At 56.9% G+C, this 20,923-nt stretch overlaps 1 protein-coding gene across 2 annotated transcripts in view; it reads left to right on the forward strand.

Moving 5' to 3' along the window:
• The window catches only part of MTA2 (metastasis associated 1 family member 2), a 28,095-nt gene that overhangs the window by 2,107 nt on the left and 5,065 nt on the right, over positions 1-20,923 (forward strand). The window contains exons 2-16 of one of the 2 annotated variants that reach the window (XM_085046387.1): positions 954-1,021; positions 1,127-1,220; positions 1,952-2,069; positions 3,143-3,206; positions 3,320-3,437; positions 4,271-4,373; positions 4,453-4,552; positions 7,693-7,881; positions 7,976-8,050; positions 9,398-9,456; positions 9,548-9,645; positions 12,657-12,796; positions 14,850-15,078; positions 19,703-19,792; positions 20,476-20,627. In XM_085046387.1, coding sequence (XP_084902513.1) covers positions 954-1,021; positions 1,127-1,220; positions 1,952-2,069; positions 3,143-3,206; positions 3,320-3,437; positions 4,271-4,373; positions 4,453-4,552; positions 7,693-7,881; positions 7,976-8,050; positions 9,398-9,456; positions 9,548-9,645; positions 12,657-12,796; positions 14,850-15,078; positions 19,703-19,792; positions 20,476-20,627 — 1,697 coding nt within the window. The remainder of the gene's footprint in view (positions 1-953; positions 1,022-1,126; positions 1,221-1,951; positions 2,070-3,142; positions 3,207-3,319; positions 3,438-4,270; positions 4,374-4,452; positions 4,553-7,692; positions 7,882-7,975; positions 8,051-9,397; positions 9,457-9,547; positions 9,646-12,656; positions 12,797-14,849; positions 15,079-19,702; positions 19,793-20,475; positions 20,628-20,923) is intronic. The other variant, XM_085046388.1, reaches the window with a different exon arrangement.

Genomic DNA, 20,923 nt, shown 5'->3' on the forward strand with positions numbered 1-20,923 from the left:
AAGGGAAGGGTCCCCTGAGGGGATTAAGGGGTCCCTGAGGGGATTTAGGGGTTTTTGTGAGGATATTTGGGGGGTCCCGAAAAGGGAAGGGTCCCCTGAGGGGGTTAAGGGCTCCCTGAGGGGATTTGGGGGGTCCCAGAAATGGGGGTTTCTGTGAAGGGGTTTAGGGGTCTTATGGGGATATTTAGGGGTCCCGAAAGGGAAGGGTCCCCTGAGGGGATTAAGGGGTCCCTGAGGGGATTTAGGGGGTTTTATAAGGATATTTTGGGGGTCACGGAAAGGGAAGGGTCCCTTGAGGGGGTTAAGGGCTCCCTGAGGGGATTTGGGGGGTCCCAGAAATGAGGGGGTCCCGTGAACGGATTTAGGGGGTTTTATGAGAATATTTGGGGGGTCAAAAAAAGGGAAGGGTCACCTGAGGGGGTTAAGGGGTCCCTGAGGGGATTTGGGGGGTCTGGGAAGAGGAGATCAGTCCCTGAGGGGATTTGGGGGGTCCTGAAAAGGGGGGATGCAGTGAGGGGATTTGGGGTGTCTCTGAAGGGACTTGGGGGTCCCAGAAATAGGGGGAAGGGGTCCCATGAGGGGATTTAGGAGTTTTTAGGGTTGCAACCCCAATTCCTGCAGCCTGGAGGTGGGAGACACCCCAAAATCTAAAGGGAAAAAGGGGAGCTTTTGGATCAGAGGGGGGAAAAAGGGGAGCCCAGGAGGGGGAACCCCGATTTTCTTTGGGTGGGGGTCTTGTTGTTGCATTTGTGAGAGAAGGATTTTTGTTAATTAGGGAATTGTGGTCTGTAATGGGAGAAAAACATAACATATAGACTATCGTGAAATTCCCATTGTTATTAGAGCAAGATTTGGGGTCTTCTGAGATTTTTTGGGGAGGAAAAAGGGACTCCAGAAAAGGGATTTTTGGGGGGGATTCCCCTCACGGACCCCCCGTTTTCCCCCCACCCCAGACTACGTCTACTTCGAGAACTCCTCCAGCAACCCCTACCTGGTGCGGCGCATCGAGGAGCTCAACAAGGTGAGACCCCCGAGCCTCCCCCCCTGTCCCTGGGGGGTGTCCCCATTCCTGGGGGTGTCCCCAAGCTCGGGGAGCCCCCCCTGACCCCCCGAGCCCCTTCCCCAGACGGCAAATGGCAACGTGGAGGCCAAGGTGGTTTGTCTGTTCCGGCGGCGAGACATCTCCAGCAGCCTCAACAGCCTGGCTGACAGCAATGCTCGTGAGTGGGGGGCTTTGGGGGGCTTTGGGGAGGGTTTGGGGGGTTTTGGGGAGGTGTGGGGGGCTTTGGAGGGTTTGGGGAGGTTTTGAGGGGCTTTGGAGGGGGTTTTGGGGGCTTTGGGGAGGGTTTGGGGTTTTTGGGGTCTTTGGGGAGGGTTAGGGGGGCTTTGGGGTGTTTTTGGGGGTCTTGTGGGGTTTTGGGGAGGGTTTGGAGGGTTTTGGGGGGGTTTTGAGGGATTTTTGGGGGCTTTGGAGGGGGTTTTTAGGGGTGTCCCGTGACCCCCCACCACAACGGGGTGTCCCCAAATTTGGGGGAGGGACCGGTTTGTCATTACTGGGGTGATTTGGGGGTGCTGGGGGGGATGGTCTGTGATCCCCCTCCCCAAATTCGAGGGGCTTTGGAGCTCCTCTGTCCCTCCCCACCACCCTCGGGCTGATTTTTGGGGGGGCTTTACCCATTTTTGGGGGATATTACCCATTTTTGGGGATCACAACCCCACCCCTGCAAGTGGGGGGAAACCACTCAACCCCAACCCGCCCCCCCTCAAATTTGGGGGTCCCACCCTGCCCTGGGGGCTTCCCCACCCCCACCCACCCTCCCCTCCCCCTCCCTCCCCTCCCCCTCCCCGGCGCCGCTGCCAAAACCCCCGGGGGGCTTTTTGGGAGAACAATAGCTGGATTTTTTGGGGGGGGATCCCCCCTTTTAACCCCCCCGCGGCCCCCCCGGGCCAGGCGAGTTCGAGGAGGAGTCGAAGCAGCCGCCGATGACGGAGCAGCAGCGGCACCAGCTGAAGCACCGGGAGCTGTTCCTGTCCCGCCAGTTCGAGTCCCTGCCGGCCACCCACATCCGGTACCGGGGAAATGGGTCTGGGGGAGAGGGAACAGGGTCTGGGGGAGCAGGAAAAGGGTCTGGGGGAGTTGGGGAAAGGATCTGGGGGAGAGGGAACAGGGTCTGGGGGTCTGGGGAGTTGGGGAAGGGGTCTGGGGGAGCGGGAAGAGGGTCTGGGGGAGTATTAAAGGGTCTGGGGGAGGGGGAAAAGGGTCTGGGGGAGGGAGAAAAGGATCTGGGGAGGGCTGAGGGAGCAGGAAAATGAGTCTGGGGGAGCGGGAAAAGGGTTTGAGGGATTTGGGAAAAGGGTCTGGGGCAGCGGGAAAAGGGTCTGGGGGAGTGAGAAAAGGGTCTGGAGGAGTATGAAAGGGGCTCGGGGAGCAGGAAAAGGGTTTGGGGGAGTAGGAAAAGGGTCTGGGGGAGGTGGAAAAAGGGCCTGGGGGAGTGAGGAAAGGGTTTGGGGAGTGGGAAAAGGGTTTGGGGGAGCGGGAAAAGGGTCTGGGGGAGTATTAAAGGGTCTGGGGAGTGGGAAAAGGGTCTGGGGAGTATGAAAGGGGCTGGGGGAGCGGGAAAAGGGTCTGGGGGAGCGAGGGAAGGGTTTTGGGAGGCAGGAAAATGGGTTTGGGGGAGTGGGAAAGGGTTCTGGGGGGTGGAAAAGGGTCTGGGGGCCTGGGGAGCAGGAAAAGGGTGTGGGGAGTGAGAAAAGGGGCTGGGGAGTGGGAAAAATGAGTCTGGGGGTCTGGGGCTGGGAAAGGGGTCGGGGGTCTGGGGGAGCGGGAAAAGGGTCTGGGGGAGTATGAAAGGGTCTGGGGGAGTGGTGAAAGGGTCTGGGGAGTGAAAAGAGGGTCTGGGGGAGCAGGAGGGTCTGGGGGAGTATGAAAGGGTCTGGGGGAGTGAGAAAAAGGTTTGGGGGTGCAGGAAAAGGGTCTGGGGAGGTCTGGGGGATGGGAAAAGGGGTGGGGGGGTCTGGGGGAGCGGGAACATGGTCTGGGGCCGTGAGAAAAGGGTCTGGGGGAGCAGGAAAAGGGTCTGGGGGTGTTTTATTGATGAGGAGGGGGCTCAGGGTGACCCCTCCCCGTGATTTCTGCCCGCAGGGGAAAGTGCAGCGTGACGCTGCTCAACGAGACCGACATCCTGGGGCAGTACCTGGAGAAGGAGGTGAGCTCTGTGCGCCCCAAAATGGGGCTGGGGGCTACATTTGGGGCTGGGGGCTACATTTGGGGTCCCCCCACCCCGCTGACCCCCCTGATTTGCCCCCTCCCTCCCCACAGGATTGCTTTTTCTACTCGCTGGTGTTTGACCCCGTGCAGAAAACACTGCTGGCGGACCAGGGCGAGATCAGGGTGGGCTGCAAGTACCAGGCTGAGATCCCTGAGCGCCTGGCTGAAGGTTTGGGGGGTCCTGGGGGTGGTTTGGGGGGTCCTGGATGTGGTTTGGGGGCTCCTGGGGTGCTTTGGGGGTCCTGGGGTGGTTTGGGGGTCCTGGGGGTGGTTTGGGGGATCCTGGGGGTGGTTTGGGGGTCCTGGGGGTGGTTTGAGGGGTCCTGGGGGTGGTTTGGGGATCCTGGGGTGGTTTGGGGGGTCCTGGGGTGGTTTGGGGGTCCTGGGGGTGGTTTGGGGGGCCTGGGGTTGTTTGGGGGGCCTGGGGTGGTTTGGGGGCCTGGGGTGGTTTGGGGGTCCTGGGGTGGTTTGGGGTGTCTTGGGGGTGGTTTGGGGGTCCTGGGGGTGCTTTGGGTGTTCCTGGGGGTGGTTTGGGGGTGGTTTGGGGGTTCCTGGGGTGGTTTGGGGGTCCTCGGGGTGGTTTGGGGGTCCTGGGGTGGTTTGGGGGTCCTGGGGTGGTTTGGGGGTCCTGGGGGTGTTTTGAGGGGTCCTGGGGGTGGTTTGTGTGATCCTGGGGGCGGTTTGGGGGTCCTGGGGGTGGTTTGGGGTCCTGGGGGTGGTTTGGGAGTCCTGGGGTGGTTTGGGGGATCCTGGGGGTGGTTTGAGGGATCCTGGGGTGGTTTGGGGGGTCCTGAGGATGGTTTGGGGGGGCGTGGGGATGGTTTGGGGAATTCTGAGGTGTTTTGGGGAGGTACTGGGGTGGTCTGGGGAGTTCTGGGGGTGGTTTGGGGGGTCCTGGGGGTGCTTTGGGGTGTCCTGGATGTGGTCTGGGGGATCCTGGGGGTGCTTTGGGGGGTCCAGGATAGGGGGGATCACCCTCAGAGACCCCCAACCCCTCCCCAGGCGAATCAGACAACCGCAACCAGCAGAAGATGGAGATGAAGGTTTGGGATCCTGACAACCCTCTGACCGACAGGCAGATCGACCAGTTCCTGGTGGTGGCTCGGTGAGGGGGACTTGGGGGGACTTGGGGGGACACTGGGGGGGCCGAGGGGACAGCGCTGACCCCTCGGTGTCACCCCCAGGGCCGTGGGGACGTTCGCTCGGGCGCTGGACTGCAGCAGCTCCATCCGCCAGCCCAGCCTGCACATGAGCGCTGCTGCAGCTTCCCGGGACATCACCCTGGTGAGGGGAGACCCCAAAACTGCTCAGAGACCCCCTGAAACTGCTCAGAGACCCCCTGAAACTGCTCAGAGACCCCCTGAAACTGCTCAGAGCCCCCCTGAAACTCTTCAGAGCCCCCACAGAACTCCTCAGAGCCCCCCTAAAACTCCTCAGAGCCCCCTGGACACCCCAAAACTCCTCAGAGACCCCCTGAAACTCCTCAGAGACCCCCTGAAACTGCTCAGAGGACCCCTGAAACTGCTCAGAGACCCCCTGAAACTGCTCAGAGACCCCCTGAAACTGCTCAGAGACCCCCTGAAACTGCTCAGAGGCCCCCCAGAACTTCTTAGAGCCCCCCTAAAACTCTTCAGAGCTCCCCAGACACCCCAAAACTGCTTAGAGACTCCCTGAAACTCTTCAGAGCCCCCACAGAATTCCTCAGAGCCCCCCTAAAACTCCTCAGAGCCCCCTGGACGCCCCAAAACTCCTCAGAGCCCCCCTAAAACTCCTTAGAGCCCCCCAGACACCCCAGAACTCTGCAGAGTGCCCCAGAACTCCTCAGAGCTCCCCAGACATCCCAAAACTCATTAGAGCCCCCCTAGAACTCCTCAGAGCTATCTAGACACCCCTAAATGTCTTAGAGCTGCCCCAGGACACCCCAAAACTCCTTTGAAGCCCTCTAAAATTTCTCAGAGCCCCCCAGAAACCTCCAAACTTGTTAGAGCCCCTAACTCCCCCAAACCTGCCCCAAACCATCTCAAACCTGCCCCAAACACCCCCAAGCCTGCCCCAAGCTCCCTCAAACCTGCCCTAAACCCCCCGTTAGAGCTCTCCCAGTGCTTCCCAGTGGCTCCCAGTGCCCCCAGTACACCCCATCTCCCCCAGTTCCACACCATGGCCACACTGGTGTTACAGGGGAGGGTGTGGGAGTCCCAAAACCTCTTTCAAACCCCTTCCAACCTGCCCCAAACCCCCCCAAACCTGCCCCAAATCCCCTCCAACCTGCCCCAAACCATCTCAAACCTGCCCCAGACACCCTCCAACCTGCCCCAAACCATCTCAAATCTCCCCCAAACGCCCCCAAACCTGCCCCAAATCCCCTCAAACCTGCCCCAAACCATCTCAAACCTGCCCCAAACCCCCTCCAACCTGCCCCAACTTCCCCAAACCTGCCCCAAACCATCTCAAACCTGCCCCAAACTCCCTCCAACCTGCCCCAAACCATCTCAAATCTCCCCCAAACCCCCTCAAACCTGCCCCAAACACCCTCAAACCTGCCCTAAACCCCCCGTTAGAGCTCTCCCAGTGCTTCCCAGTGCCCCCAGTATATCCCATTGCTCCCAGTTCCACAGCATGGCCACACTGGTGTTACAGGGGAGGGTGTGGGAGTCCCAAAACCTCTTTCAAACCCCTTCCAACCTACCCCAAACCATCTCAAACCTCCCCTAAACGCCCCATCAGAGCCCTCCCAGACCCTCCCAGTGCCCCCAGTATGTCCCACTGCTCCCAGTTCCACACCATGGGCACTCTGGTGCCACAGGGGAGGGTGTGGGAGTCTCGAAAACCCCCTCTAACCTGCCCCAAACCATCTCAAATCTCCCCCAGACCCCCTCCAACCTGCCCCAAATCCCCTCAAACCTGCCCCAAACCCCCTCCAACCTGCCCCAAACCATCTCAAATCTCCCCCAAACCCCCTCCAACCTGCCCCAGACACCCTCCAACCTGCCCCAAACCCCCTCCAACCTGCCCCAAACCCCCTCCAACCTGCCCCAAACTTCCCCAAACCTGCCCCAAACCATCTCAAACCTGCCCCAAACTTCCCCAAACCATCTCAAACCTGCCCCAAACACCCCCAAGCCTGCCCCAAGCTCCCTCAAACCTGCCCTAAACCCCCCGTTAGAGCTCTCCCAGTGCTTCCCAGTGGCTCCCAGTGCCCCCAGTACACCCCATCTCCCCCAGTTCCACACCATGGCCACACTGGTGTTACAGGGGAGGGTGTGGGAGTCCCAAAACTTCCCTCAAATCTGCCCCAAACCCCCTAAAACCCCTTCAAACCCCCTCAAATCTGCCCCAAACCCCCCATTTGACCCCTCTCAGTGCCCCTCAGACCCTCCCAGTGCTCCCAGTATATCCCATTGCTCCCAGTTCCACACCATGGCCACACTGGTGCCACAGGGGAGGGTGTGGGAGTCCCAAAACCTCTTTCAAACCCCTTCCAACCTGCCCCAAACTCCCCCAAACCTGCCCCAAATCCCCTCAAACCTGCCCCAAACCATCTCAAACCTGCCCCAAACCCCCTCCAACCTGCCCCAAACCCCCTCCAACCTGCCCCAAATCCCCTCCAACCTGCCCCAAACCCCCTCAAACCTGCCCCAAACTCCCCCAAACCTGCCCCAAATCCCTCAACCTGCCCCAAATCCTCCAACCTGCCCCAAACCCTCTCAACCTGCCCCAAATCCCTCAAACCTGCCCCAAACCCCTCCACCTGCCCCAAACCCCCTCCAACCTGCCCCAAACCCCTCCAACCTGCCCCAAACCATCTCAAATCTCCCCCAAACCCTCAAACCTGCCCCAAACACCCCAACCCCCGCTAGACCCCTCCCAGTGCCTCCCAGTGCCCCCAGTATGTCCCACTGCTCCCAGTTCCACGCCATGGACACGCTGCAGCGCAATGGCTACGACCTGGCTCGGGCCATGGCCACGCTAGTGCCACAAGGAGGGTGTGGGAGTCCCAAAATCCCCTCAAACATCCCCGAAACACGCCATCAGAGCCCTCCCAGACCCTCCCAGTGCTCCCAGTATATCCCATTGCTCCTAGTTCCACACCATGGCCACACTGGTGTTACAGGGATGGTGTGGGAGTCCCGAAACCTCTTTCAAACCCCCTCTAACCTGCCCCAAACCATCTCAAACCTGCCCCAAATCCCCTCAAACCTGCCCCAAATCCCCTCCAACCTGCCCCAAACCCCCTCCAACCTGCCCCAAACCATCTCAAATCTCCCCCAAACCCCCTCCAACCTGCCCCAAACCATCTCAAACCTGCCCCAAACCATCTCAAACCTGCCCCAAACCCCCTCCAACCTGCCCCAAACACCCCCAGACCCCCCGCTAGACCCCTCCCAGTGCCTCCCAGTGCCCCCAGTATGTCCCACTGCTCCCAGTTCCACGCCATGGACACGCTGCAGCGCAATGGCTACGACCTGGCTCGGGCCATGGCCACGCTGGTGCCCCAAGGAGGGCCAGTGCTGTGCCGGGACGAGATGGAGGAGTGGTCAGCCTCCGAGGCCATGCTCTTCGAGGAAGCCCTGGAGAAATACGGCAAGGATTTCAACGACATCCGGCAGGATTTTGTGAGTTTTTTGGGGGATTTTGGGGTGTTTTGGGGGGTTTTGAGGGGTTAGGGATGTCCCCCACCCTGAGCTGAGGGTTTGGTGGTCCCTGCAGTTGCCCTGGAAGTCGCTGGCTAGTATTGTCCAGTTTTACTACATGTGGAAAACCACTGACCGCTACATCCAGCAGGTATGGGGGGGATTGGGGGCTGAGAGGGGTTTTGGGGGCTGAAAGGGGTTTGGGGGCTGAGAAGGGGTTTGGGGGCTAGAAGGGGTTTGGGGGGCTGAAAGGGGGTTTGGGGGCTGAGAAGGGTTTGGGGGTTGATCTGGGGATGGGGGGCTGGAAGGAGGGTTTGGGGGCTGAAGGGTTTGGGGGGCTGAAAGGGGGTTGGGGGCTGAGAAGGGGGATTGGGGGCTGATCTGGGAATTAGGGGTTGATCTGGGGGTTTGGGGTTGATAAGGGGTTTTGGGTTTGATATGGGGCTTTTGGAGGGCTAATAGAGGAGTTTGGGGTTGATCTGGGGGCTTGGGGAGCTGCTAAAGGGGTTGGGGGTTTGATTTGGGGTTTCTGTGGGGCTGATTTGGGGTTTTGGGGGGCTGATTGGGGTTTTTGGGGGCTGATTTGGAGTTTCTAAAGGGCTGATTTGGGGCTTTTGAGGGGCTAAATTGGGGTTTCTAAGGAGCTGATTTGGGGTTTATAAAGGGCTGATTTGGGGGCTGTTCTGTGGGGCTAAATTGGGGTTTCTAAGGAGCTGATTTGGGGGTTCTGTGGGGCTGATTTAAGATTTCTAAGGAGCTGATTTGGGGTTTCTAAAGGGCTGATTTGGGGGCTGTTCTGAGGCTCTGTGGGGTTTTTGGGGCTGTAGGGTTTGGGGCTGATTTGGGGGTTTTGTGGGGCTGATTTGGGGTTTCTAAAGGGCTGATTTGGGGGTTCTGTGGGGCTAAATTGGGGTTTCTAAGGAGCTGATTTGGGGTTTCTAAAGGGCTGATTTGGGGGCTGTTCTGAGGCTCTGTGGGGTTTTTGGGGCTGTAGGGTTTGGGGCTGATTTGGGGGTTCTGTGGGGCTGATTTGGGGTTTCTAAAGGGCTGATTTGGGGGCTGTTCTGAGGCTCTGTTTGGTTTTTGGGGCTGTGGGGTTTTTGGGGGCTGATTTGGGGTTCTGTGGGGCTGATTTAGGATTTCTAAGGAGCTGATTTGGGGTTTCTAAAGGGCTGATTTGGGGGCTGTTCTGGGGCTCTGTGGGTTTTTTGGGGGGCTGTAGGGTTTGTGGCTGATTTGGGGGTCCTGATTTGGGATAAGTTCTGGGTTTTTCGGGGGCTGTAGGGTTTGGGGCTGATTTGGGGGTTCTGTGGGGCTGATTTGGGATTTCTAAGGAGCTGATTTGGGGTTTCTAAAGGACTGATTTGGGGGCTGTTCTGGGGCTTTTGAGGGGCTGTGGGATCTGGGGGTCCTGGGGCCCTGATTTGGGATCAATTTTGGGGTTTTTTTGGGGGGTCTCCACGCCCCCCACCCCCCGTAACTCCCTCCCTGCTCGCAGAAGAGGCTGAAGGCAGCCGAGGCCGACAGCAAGCTGAAGCAAGTCTACATCCCCACCTAGTGAGTTGGGGGGCTCTGGGGACCCCCTGGGGGACACGGGAGACCCCCCTGGACCCCCCTGAACCCCCCCTGACCCCCCAATTTCCCGCAGCACCAAACCCAACCCCAACCAGATCATCTCGGTGGGCTCCAAACCCGGCGTCAACGGGGCTGGCTTCCAGAAGGGGCTGAGCTGCGAGAGCTGCCACAGTCAGTGCTGTTTTGGGGGGATTTGGGGGGCTTTAGGGGGTCCTGAGGGGATTTAGGGGGGTCCTGGGGGGTTTGGGGGGATCTTTAGGGGGGTCCTGGAGTCTTTGGGGGTCTCTGGGGTTTGGGGAAGAGCAGTTTGGGGCTTCCAGAAGGGGCTGAGCTGTGAGAGCTGCCACAGTTAGTGTGGGTTTGGGGGGATTTGGGGGTCCTGAGGGGCTTTAGGGGGTTCTGGGAGGGGCCTGGGGGTCCTGAGGGATTTAGGGGTCTTGGGGGTTTGGGGAGGTCATTAGGGGTCTTGGGGGTTTGGGGTCTCTGGGATTTAGGGAAGAGCAGTTTGGGGTTTCCAGAAGGGGCTGAGCTGCGACATCTGCCACAGTCAGTGCTGTTTGGGGGTCCTGAGGGGATTTAGGGGGTCCTGAGGGGATTTAGGGGGTCTTTAGGGGGTCCTGGGGAGTTTGGGGTCTCTGGGGTTTGGGGAAGAGCAGTTTGGGGCTTCCAGAAGGGGCTGAGTTGTCAAATCTGCCACAGTCAGTGCTGTTTTGGGGGATTTGGGGGGTCCTGAGGGGATTTAGGGGGTCCTAGGAGCTTTAGGGGGTCCTGAGGATTTAAGGGGGTCCTGGGGGTTTGGGGGGATCTTACGGGAGTCCTGGTCTTTGGGGTCTCTGGGATTAGGGAAGAGCAGTTTGGGGCTTCAGAAGGGGCTGAGCTGCGACATCTGCCACAGTCAGTGCGGGTTTAGGGGATTTGGGGGTCCTGGGAGCTTTAGGGGGTCTGAGGGGATTTAAGGGTCTTGGGGGATTTGGGGAGGTCATTAGGGGTCCTGGGGAGTTGGGTCTCTGGGGTTTAGGGAAGAGCAGTTTGGGGCTTCCAGAAGGGGCTGAGCTGCGAGAGCTGCCACAGTCAGTGCGGTTTGGGGGGCTTGGGGGCTTTAGGGGTCTAGGGGCTTTAGGGGGTCTTTAGGGATTTAGGGGTCTTTAGGGGTTTTGGGGAGTTTGGGGTCTCTGGGGTTTGGGAAGGCAGTTTGGGGCTTCCAGAAGGGGCTGAGTTGTCAAATCTGCCACAGTCAGGGCTGTTTGGGGGGATTTGGGGTCTGAGGGGATTTAAGCGCGTTCTGAGGGGATTTAAGGGGGTCTTGGGGCTTTAGGGGTCCTGGGGGTCTCTGGGGTTTGGGGAAGAGCAGTTTGGAGTTTCCAGAAGAGGCTGAGTTGTCAAATCTGCCACAGTCAGTGCTGTTTTGGGGGATTTGTGGGGTCCTGAGGGGATTTGTGGGGGTCCTAGGGGGCCTTAGGGGGCTCCTGAGAGGATTTAGGGGAGTCCTGAGGGGATTTAGGAGGGTCCTGGGGGGTTTGGGGTCTTTGGGGGTCTCTAGGGTTTGGGGTAGAGCAGTTTGGGGTTTCAGAAGGGCTGAGCTGCGAGAGCTGCCACAGTCAGTGCTGTTTTGGGGGGATTTGGGGTCCTGAGGGCTTAAGGGGGTTCTTGGGGGTCTGGGGGTCCTGAGGAGCTTTAGGGGGTCCTGGCATCTTTGGGGGTCTCTGGGGTTTGGGGAAGAGCAGTTTGGGGTTTCCAGAAGGGGCTGAGCTGTGAGAGCTGCCACAGTCAGTGCGGGTTTGGGGGGATTTGGGGGGGTCCTGGGGAGCTTAGGGGAGTCCTGAGGATTTAAGGGGTCTTGGGGGTTTGGGGGTCTCTCTGGGGTTTGGGGGTTTGGGGTCTCTGGGGTTTGGGGAAGAGCAGTTTGGGGCTTCCAGAAGGGGCTGAGTTGTCAAATCTGCCACAGTCAGTGCTGTTTTGGGGATTTGGGGGTCCTGAGGGGCTTTAGGGGGTTCTGGGGGTGTGTTGGGGGTCCTGGGAGCTTTAGGGGGTCCTGAGGGGATTTAAGGGGTCTTGGGGTTTGGGGGAGGTCATTAGGGGTCTCTGGGGTTTGGGGGAAGAGGAGTTTGGGGTTTCAGAAGGGGCTGAGCTGCGAGAGGCTGCCACAGTCAGTGCCATTTGGGGGTCCTGGGGGCTTTACGGGGTCCTGGAGGTGTTTAGAGGGGTTCTAGGGGGCTTTAGGGGTCCTGAGGGGCTTTAGGGGGTCCTGAGGGGTTTGGAGGTTCTTTAGGGGTCTTGGGGGTTTGGGGGTCTCTGGGGTTTAGGGGAACAGCAGTTTGGGGTTTCAGAAGGGGCTGAGCTGCGAGATCTGCCGCAGTCAGTGTGGTTTGGGAGGGTCTGGGGGTCCTGAGGGATTTGTGGGGGTCTTGGGGGCTTCAGGGGGTCCTGGGGTCTTTGGGGGTCTCTGGGATTTAGGGAAGAGCAGTTTGGGGCTTCCAGAAGGGGCTGAGCTGTGACATCTGCCACAGTCAGTGCTGTTTGGGGGGGATTTGGGAGGTCCTGAGGGGATTTAGGGGGGTCCTGGAGAGCTTTAGGGGGGTCCTGAGGGGATTTAAGGGGGTCCTGTGGGGTTTGGGGGGATCTTTAGGGGTCCTGGAGTCTTTGGGGGTCTCTGGGATTTAGGGAAGAGCAGTTTGGGGCTTCCAGAAGGGGCTGAGCTGTGAGAGCTGCCACAGTCAGTGCGGGTTTGGGGGGTCCTTAGGGGATTTGGGGGTCCTGGGGAGCTTTAGGGGGTTCTGGGGGTTTGGGGGTCTCTCTCTGGGGTTTGGGGTCTCTGGGCTTTAGGGGAAGAGCAGTTTGGGGTTTCCAGAAGGGGCTGAGCTGCGAGAGCTGCCACAGTCAGTGCCATTTGGGGGGTCCTGGGGGGCTTTACGGGGTCCTGGAGGTGTTTAGAGGGGTCTTGGGGGGCTTCAGGGGGGTCCTGGGGTCTTTGGGGGTCTCTGGGGTTTGGGGAAGAGCAGTCTGGGGTTTCCAGAAGGGGCTGAGCTGTGAGAGCTGCCACAGTCAGTGTGGGTTTGGGGGGTCCTGGGGGGTCCTGAGGGGCTTTGGGGGGTCCTGGGGAGCTTTAGAGGGGTCCTGGGTTCTTTGGGGGGTCCCTGGGTACATCCCAGCCCTCCCAGTAACCCCCAGTTTGCCCCCCCCAGCCTCCCAGTCCCCCCAGTGGTACGCCTGGGGACCCCCAAACATGCAGTGCCGCCTCTGCGCCTCCTGCTGGATCTACTGGAAGAAATACGGGGGGCTGAAGACCCCCACCCAGCTGGAGGGGGTGACCCGCAGCGCCTCGGTGAGCCCCCCACCCCTGGGACCCCCACATTGCTCTTAGGGACCCCAAATTGCACTTGGGGACCCCCAAATTGCAGTTAGGGACCCCAAAATTGCACTTAGGGACCCCAAAATTGCAGTTAGGGACGCCAAAATTGCACTTAGAGACCCCAGAAATCTACTTAGGGATCTCAAAATTCCACTTAGGGACCCCAAATTCCACTTAGGGACCCCCAAGACCTCCTGGGAGATCCAAAATTCCACCTAGGAACCCCCAAATTGCACTTAGGGACCCCAAAATCGCATTTAGGGATCCCAAAATTCCACTTAGAGACCCCCAAATTGCACTTGGGGACCCCAAAATTGCAGTTAGGGACCCCAAAATTGCACTTAGGGACCCCAAAATTGCACTTAGGGACCCCAAATTGCACTTAGGGACCCCAAAATTCCACTTAGGGATCCCAAAATTCCACTTAGAGACCCCCAAATTGCACTTAGGGACCCCAAATTGCACTTAGAGACCCCAAAATTGCACTTATGGATCCCAAAATTGCACTTAGGGACCCCAAAATTGCAGTTAGGGATCTCAAAATTCCACTTAGGGACCCTGAAATTGCACTTAGGGACCCCAAAATTGTACTTAGGGATCCCAGAATTGTACTTAGGGACCCCAAAATTCCACTTAGGGACCCCCAAGACCTTCTGGGACCCTAAAATGCCATGTAGGGACTCTCAGAACCTTCTGGGAGACCCCAAATTGCATTTAGGGATCCCAAAATTCCACTTAGAGACCCCCAAATTGCACTTAGGGACCCCAAAATTGCACTTAGGGACCCCGAAATTTTTTAGGAACCCCACTCCCGGGGTCACCTGTCCCCATATACCACCATGGGGTATTCTGGGAGGTTTTTAGGGGTGATGGGACCCTCCCTGACCCCCCCAAATTTTGTAGGAACCCCACTCCCGGGGTCACCTGTTCCTGTACATTTTCATGGGATGTTCTGGAAAGTTTTTGGGGATGATGGGACCCTCTCTGACCCCCCAAATTTCTCAGGAACCTCACTCCCGGGGTCACCTGTCCCTGTACATTATCATGGGGTATTCAGGGAGGTTTTTAGGGGTGATGGGACCCTCTCTGACCCCCCAAATTTGGTAGGAACCCCACTCCCGGGGTCACCTGTCCCTGTACATGACCATGGGGTATTTTAGAGATGATTTTGGGGTTTTCCAACCCTCTCTGACCCCCCAAATTTTGTAGGAACCCCACCCCTGGGGTCACCTGTCCCTCTTATCCTGACCCGCATTATCATGGGATGTTCTGGGAGGATTCTGGGGGTGATGGGACCCTCTCTGACCCCCCAAATTTCCCAGGAACCCCACTCCCAGGGTCACCTGTCCCGGCCCGAGGCGCAGAGCCTGTCCCCATATGTGACCACAGGGTATTTTGGGGATGATGGGACCCTCTCTGACCCCCCAAATTTTGTAGGAACCCCACTCCCGGGGTCACCTGTCCCGGCCCGAGGCGCAGAGCCTGTCCCTGTACGTGACAAGTGCCAGCCTGGGATCCCCAAATCCCCTCCTAGATCCCCCAAATTCCCTCTGGGATCTCTCTGACCCCCCAAATTTCCCAGGAACCCCACTCCCGGGGTCACCTGTCCCCATATACCACCATGGAGTATTCTGGAAGGTTTTTAGGGATGATGGGATGCTCCCTGACCCCCCAAATTTTGTAGGAACCCCACTCCTGGGGTCACCTGTCCCTCTTATCCTGACCCACATTATCATGGGATATTTTAGAGAGGATTTTGGGGTTTTCCAGACCTCTCTGACTCCCCCAAATTCTGTAGGAACCCCACTCCCGGGGTCACCTGTCCCATCCCGAGGCACAATGAGCACCAGCTTGGGACCCCCAAAACCCCTCCTAGAGCCCCCAAATTCCCTCTGGGACCTCCCTGACCCCCCAAATTTCCCAGGAACTCCACTCCCGGGGTCACCTCTCCCCATGTACCACCATGGAGTATTCTGGAAGGTTTTTAGGGATGATGGGATGCTCCCTGACCCCCCAAATTTTGTAGGAACCCCACTCCCGGGGTCACCTGTCGCGGCCCGAGGCGCAGAGCCTGTCCCCGTACACGACGAGCGCCAGCCGGGCCAAGCTGCTGGCCAAGAACCGGCAGACGTTCCTGCTGCAGACCACGCGCCTGACGCGGCTCTCGCGGCGCCTCTGCCGGGACGTGCTGCAGCCCCGGAGAGCTGCGCGCCGGCCGTATGCTCCTATCAATGCTAATGCCATCAAAGCTGAGTGTGAGTGGGGAAAAACAGGATTTTGGGGGAAAAAAATGGGGTTTGGGGGTGAAAATGGGGGAAATGGGAAAAAATGGGGTTTGGGGGTGAAAATGGGGAAAAAATGGGGTTTTGGATTGCCGCCAACGCCATCAAGGCTGAGTGTGAGTGGGGAAAATGGGGAAAAATTGGGGAAAAAATGGGAATTTTGGGGAGAAAAATGGGGGAAAATGGGGAAAAAATGGGGTTTTGGGGGAGGAAAATGGGGAAAAAATAGGGTTTGGGGGTGAAAAGTGGGGAAGAAAATGGAGATTTGGGATCCCTGTCAATGCTAATGCCTTCAAAGCTGAGTGTGAGTGGGGAAATGGGGGAGAAATGGGGATTTGGGGGAGAAAAATGGGGTTTGGGGGTCAATGGCAATGCCTCTGCCGGGACGTGCTGCAGCCCCGGAGAGCTGCGCGCCGGCCCTATGCGCCCATCAATGCCAACGCCATCGAGGCTGAGTGTGAGTGGGGAAAAACAGGATTTTGGGGGTTTTTGGGATCCCTGTCAATGCTAACGCATCAAGGCTGAGTGTGAGTGGGGAAAATGGGGCAAAAATCGGGATTTGGGGATGAAAAATGGGGTTTGGGGGTGAAAAATGGGGAAAAAATGGGGATTTGGTATCACCATCAATGCTAATGCCTTCAAAGCTGAGTGTGAGTGGGGAAATGGGGGAGAAATGGGGATTTGGGGGAGAAAAATGGGGTTTGGGGGTCAATGGCAATGCCTGTGCCGGGACGTGCTGCAGCCCAGGAGAGCTGCGCGCCGGCCGTACGCGCCCATCAATGCTAATGCCATCAAAGCTGAGTGTGAGTGGGGAAATGGGGGAAAAGTGGGGGAAAAATGGGGAGAAATGGGGAAAAAATGGGGTTTGGGGGTGAAAAATGGGGAAAAAATGGGGATTTGGGGGAGAAAAATGGGGAAAAAATGGGGTTTGGGGGCAAAAATTGGAGGAAAAAATGGAGATTTGGGATCCCTGTCAATGCCAACGCCATCAAGGCTGAGTGTGAGTGGGGAAAAAACAGGATTTTGGGGTTTTTGGTATCCCTGACAATGCTAATGCCATCAAAGCGGACTGTGAGTGGGGAAAGATAGGGAAAAATGCGGAGAAATGGGGGGAAAATGGGGAAAAAATGGGGTTTGGGGTGAAAAATGGGGAAGAAAATGGGGATTTGGTATCACCATCAATGCTAATGCCATCAAGGCTGAGTGTGAGTGGGGAAATCAGGATTTTGGGGGTGAAAAATGGGGATTTGGGGGAGAAAAATGGGGAAAAAATGGGGAAAAAATGGGGTTTGGGGGTGAAAAATGGGGAAAAAAATGGGGATTTGGTATCACCGTCAATGCTAATGCCTTCAAAGCTGAGTGTGAGTGGGGAAATGGGGGAGAAACGGGGAAAAATGGGGTTTGGGGGTGAAAAATGGGGAAAAAATGGGGATTTGGGGGAGGAAAATGGGGGAAAATGGGGAAAAAATGGGGTTTTGGGGGTGAAAAATGGGGGAAAAATGGGGTTTGGAGGTGAAAAATGGGGGAAAAATGGGGATTTGGTATCACCGTCAATGCTAATGCCATCAAGGCTGAGCATGAGTGGGGAAAAACAGGATTTTGGGGTTTTTGGTATCCCTGTCAATGCTAACACCATCAAGGCTGAGTGTGAGTGGGGAAAATGGGGCAAAAATCGGGATTTGGGGATGAAAAATGGGGATTTGGGGGCAAAAAATGGGGTTTTGGGGGAGGAAAATGGGGGAAAAATGGGGTTTGGGGGAGAAAAATGGGGATTTGGGGGTCAGTGCCTCTGCCGGGACGTGCTGCAGCCCCGGAGAGCTGCGCGCCGGCCCTACGCGCCCATCAATGCCAACGCCATCAAGGCTGAGTGTGAGTGGGGAAAATGGGGGAGAAATGGGAAAAAAATGGGGAAAAAATGGGGTTTGGGGGTGAAAAATGGGGAAAAAATGGGGATTTGGGGGAGAAAAATGGGGAAAAAAATGGAGATTTGGGATCCCTGTCAATGCCAATGCCATCAAAGCTGAGTGTGAGTGGGGAAATGGGGGAGAAAAATGGGGAAAAAATGGGGATTTGGGGGAGGAAAATGGGGGAAAATGGGGCAAAAATGGGGATTTGAGGATGAAAAATGGGGAAAAAATGGGGTTTTGGGGGAGAAAAATGGGGGAAAATGGGGAAAAAATGGGGTTTGGGGGGAAAAATGGAGGAAATAATGGGGATTTGGGATCCCTGTCAATGCCAACGCCATCAAGGCTGAGTGTGAGTGGGGTAAAACAGGATTTTGGGGGAAAAAAAAGGGGTTTGGGGGAGAAAAATGGGGCAAAAATGGTGATTTGGGGATGAAAAATGGGGATTTGGGGGCAAAAAATGGGGTTTCGGGGTGAAAAATGGGGAAAAAATGGGGTTTTGGGATTGCTGCCAACGCCATCAAGGCTGAGTGTGAGTGGGGAAAATGGGGGAGAAATGGGGGAAAAATGGGGATTTGGGGGAGAAAAATGGGGGAAAATGGGGAAAAAACGGGGTTTTGGGGGAGAAAAATGGGAAAAAATGGGGTTTGGGGGTAAAAAATGGGGAAGAAAAGGGAGATTTGGGATCCCTGCCAATGTTAATGCCATCAAGGCTGAGTGTGAGTGGGGAAAAACAGGATTTTGGGGGAAAAAAATGGGGTTTGGGAGTGAAAAATGGGGGAAAAATGGGGATTTGGGGGAGAAAAATGGGGAAAAAATGGAGATTTGGGATCCCTGTCAATGCCAACGCCATCAAAGCTGAGTGTGAGTGGGGAAAAACAGGATTTTGGGGGAAAAAAATGGGGTTTGGGGGTGAAAAATGGGGAAAAAACGGGGATTTGGGATCCCTGTCAATGCTAATGCCATCAAAGCTGAGTGTGAGTGGGGAAATGGGGGGAAATGGGGAGAAAAATAGGGGAAAATGGGGAGAAATGGGGAGAAAATGGGGAAAAAATGGGGTTTGGGGGTGAAAAATGGGGAAAAAATGGAGATTTGGGATCCCTGTCAGTGCTAATGCCATCAAGGCTGAGTGTGAGTGGGGAAAAACAGGATTTTGGGGGAAAAAAATGGGGTTTGGGGGTGAAAAATGGGGAAGGAATGGGGATTTGGGATCCCTGCCAGTGCTAATGCCATCAAGGCTGAGTGTGAGTGGGAAAAATGGGGGAAATGGGGAGAAAAATGGGGGAAAATGGGGAGAAATGGGTGAAAATGGGGAAAATGGGGTTTTGGGGTGAAAATGGGGAAAAAATGGAGATTTGGGATCCCTGTCAATGCTAATGCCATCAAGGCTGAGTGTGAGTGGGGAAATGGGGGAGAAATGGGGAAAAAAATGGGGTTTGGGGGTGAAAAATGGGGAAAAAATGGGGATTTGGGGGAGGAAAATGGGGGAAAAAATGGGGTTTGGGGGTGAAAAATGGGAAAAAAAATGGAGATTTGGGGGAGGAAAATGGGGGAAAAAATGGGGTTTGGGGGTGAAAAATGGGGAGAAAAATGGAGAAAAAAATGGGGATTTGGGATCCCTGTCAATGCTAATGCCATCAAAGCTGAGTGTGAGTGGGGAAAATGGGGGAAAAATGGGAAAAAATGGGGGTTTGGGACTCCCAATAATGACAGCACCCATCCAGACTGAGTGTGAGTTCTGGCAGGGTGGGAAATGGAGAAAAAACAGGGAAAATGAGGGAAAAAATGGCACAAAATGGGGTAAAAACAGGGGGAAAATGAGGGAAAAATGGGGGAAAAATGGCACAAAATGGGGTAAAACGGGGGAAAATGAGGGAAAATGGGGAAATGGCACAAAATGGGGTAAAACAGGGAAAATGAGGGAAAAATGGGGGAAAATGGCACAAAATGGGGTAAAAACAGGGAAAATGAGGGAAAAATGGGGGAAAAATGGCACAAATGGGGTAAAAATGGGGGAAAATGAGGGAAAATGGGGGAAAATGGCACAAAATGGGTAAAAACGGGGAAAATGAGGGAAAATGGGGGAAATGGCACAAAATGGGGTAAAAATGGGGGAAAATGAGGGAAAAATGGGGGAAAATGGCACAAAATGGGGTAAAACGGGAAAATGAGGGAAAAATGGGGGAAAAATGGCACAAAATGGGGTAAAAATGGGGGAAAATGAGGGAAAAATGGGGGAAAAATGGCACAAAATGGGGTAAAAACGGGGAAAATGAGAGAAAAATGGGGGAAAAATGGCACAAAATGGGGTAAAAACAGGGGAAAATGAGGGAAAAATGGGGGGAAAATGGCACAAAATGGGGTAAAAACGGGGAAAATGAGGGAAAAATGGCACAAAATGGGGTAAAAACAGGGAGAAAATGAGGGAAAAATGGGGGGAAAATGGCACAAAATGGGGTAAAAATGGGGGAAAATGAGGGAAAAATGGGGGAAAAATGGCACAAAATGGGGAAAAAACGGGGGGAAAATGAGGGAAAAATGGGGGAAAAATGCGATTTTTGGGACCTCTGGCAACACCACCATCCCGAAGCTCTGGGCTGAGGGGGAACAATGGGGTCTCTGGGGGTGTCCTGCCCCTTCCCCAGAGCTCTGGGGGGCTGCAGGACCCCCTGACCATCCTGCCCACCCCCCAGGCTCCATCCGGCTGCCCAAGGCTGCCAAAGCCCCCCTGAAGATCCACCCGCTGACCAGGCTGCCCCTCGCCGCCATCGTCAAGGAGCTGGGTGAGGAGAGGGGGTTGGGGGGTCCCTGAGGGGGTCCTGGGGGGTTCTAGAGGGTCCTAGGGGGTCCCTGAGGGGGTCCTGGGGGGTTTCTGGGGTGTCCTGAGGGGTTCTAGAGGGTCCTGAGGGGTCCCTGAGAGGGTTCTGAGGGGTCTAAGAGGGGCTGGAAGGTCCCTGGGGGGTCCTGAGGGGGCTGGGGTCTTGGGGGGGTCCTGGGGTCCCTGGGGTTTGAGGTCCTAGGGAGTCCCTGAGAGGTCCTGAGGGGTTCTAGAGGGTCCTGAGGGGTCTAAGAGGGGCTGGGGGTCCTGGGGGTCCTGAGGGGGTTCTGAGGGGTCTTGGGGTCCTGGGGGTCCCTGAGGGGTTTTGAGGTGTCCTTGGGGGTCCTAGAGGGGCTGGGGGTCCTGGGAGGGTCCAGGGGGTCCAGGGGGTGTCCCTGAGGGGGTCCTGGGGGGTCTAATAGGGGCTGGAGAGTCCTGGGGGGTCCTGGGGGGTTTTGGGGGGGTCCTGAGGGTCCCCTGGGGGGTTCTAGGGGGTCCTGGGGTGTCCTGATGGGTCCTGGGGGGGTTCTAGGGGGTTTTGGGGGGTCCTGAGGGTCTCCTGGGGGGTTCTAGGGGTTCCTGGGGGTGTCCCTGAGGGGTCCTGGGGGTCCTTTTGGGTATCCTGACCCCCCTTTCCCCCCTCCCCAGCGGCTCAAGCCCCCCTGAAGCCCAAGACCCCCCGCGGCACCAAGACCCCCATCAACAGGAACCAGCTGAGCCAGAGCCGGGGGCTGGCGGGGCTGGGGGGCAAGAGGGGCTACGAGGGGGCTGGAGATGGCCACCGACCCCCCCGGATGAGGGTAGGAGCTGGGGGGGATTGACAGGAGTGGGTGATTGACAGGTGGGGATGATTGACAGGGGTGGGATGATTGACAGGGGGTGGGTGATTGACAGGTTTGGGGTGATTGACAGGGGGTGGGTGATTGACAGGGGGTGGGTGATTGACAGGGGGTGGGTGATTGACAGAGTGGGGTGATTGACAGGCAGGTGGGGTGATTGGCAGGAGTGATTGACAGGTCTGGGGTGATTGACAGGGGTGATTGACAGGAGCTAGGGGTGATTGATGGGGCTGTGGGAGGGAAAAATGGCAATTTTG

This window comes from Lichenostomus cassidix, unplaced genomic scaffold (assembly GCF_008360975.1).
Source record: "Lichenostomus cassidix isolate B80296 unplaced genomic scaffold, HeHo_3.0 HiC_scaffold_40, whole genome shotgun sequence".
NCBI lineage: Eukaryota > Metazoa > Chordata > Aves > Passeriformes > Meliphagidae > Lichenostomus > Lichenostomus cassidix.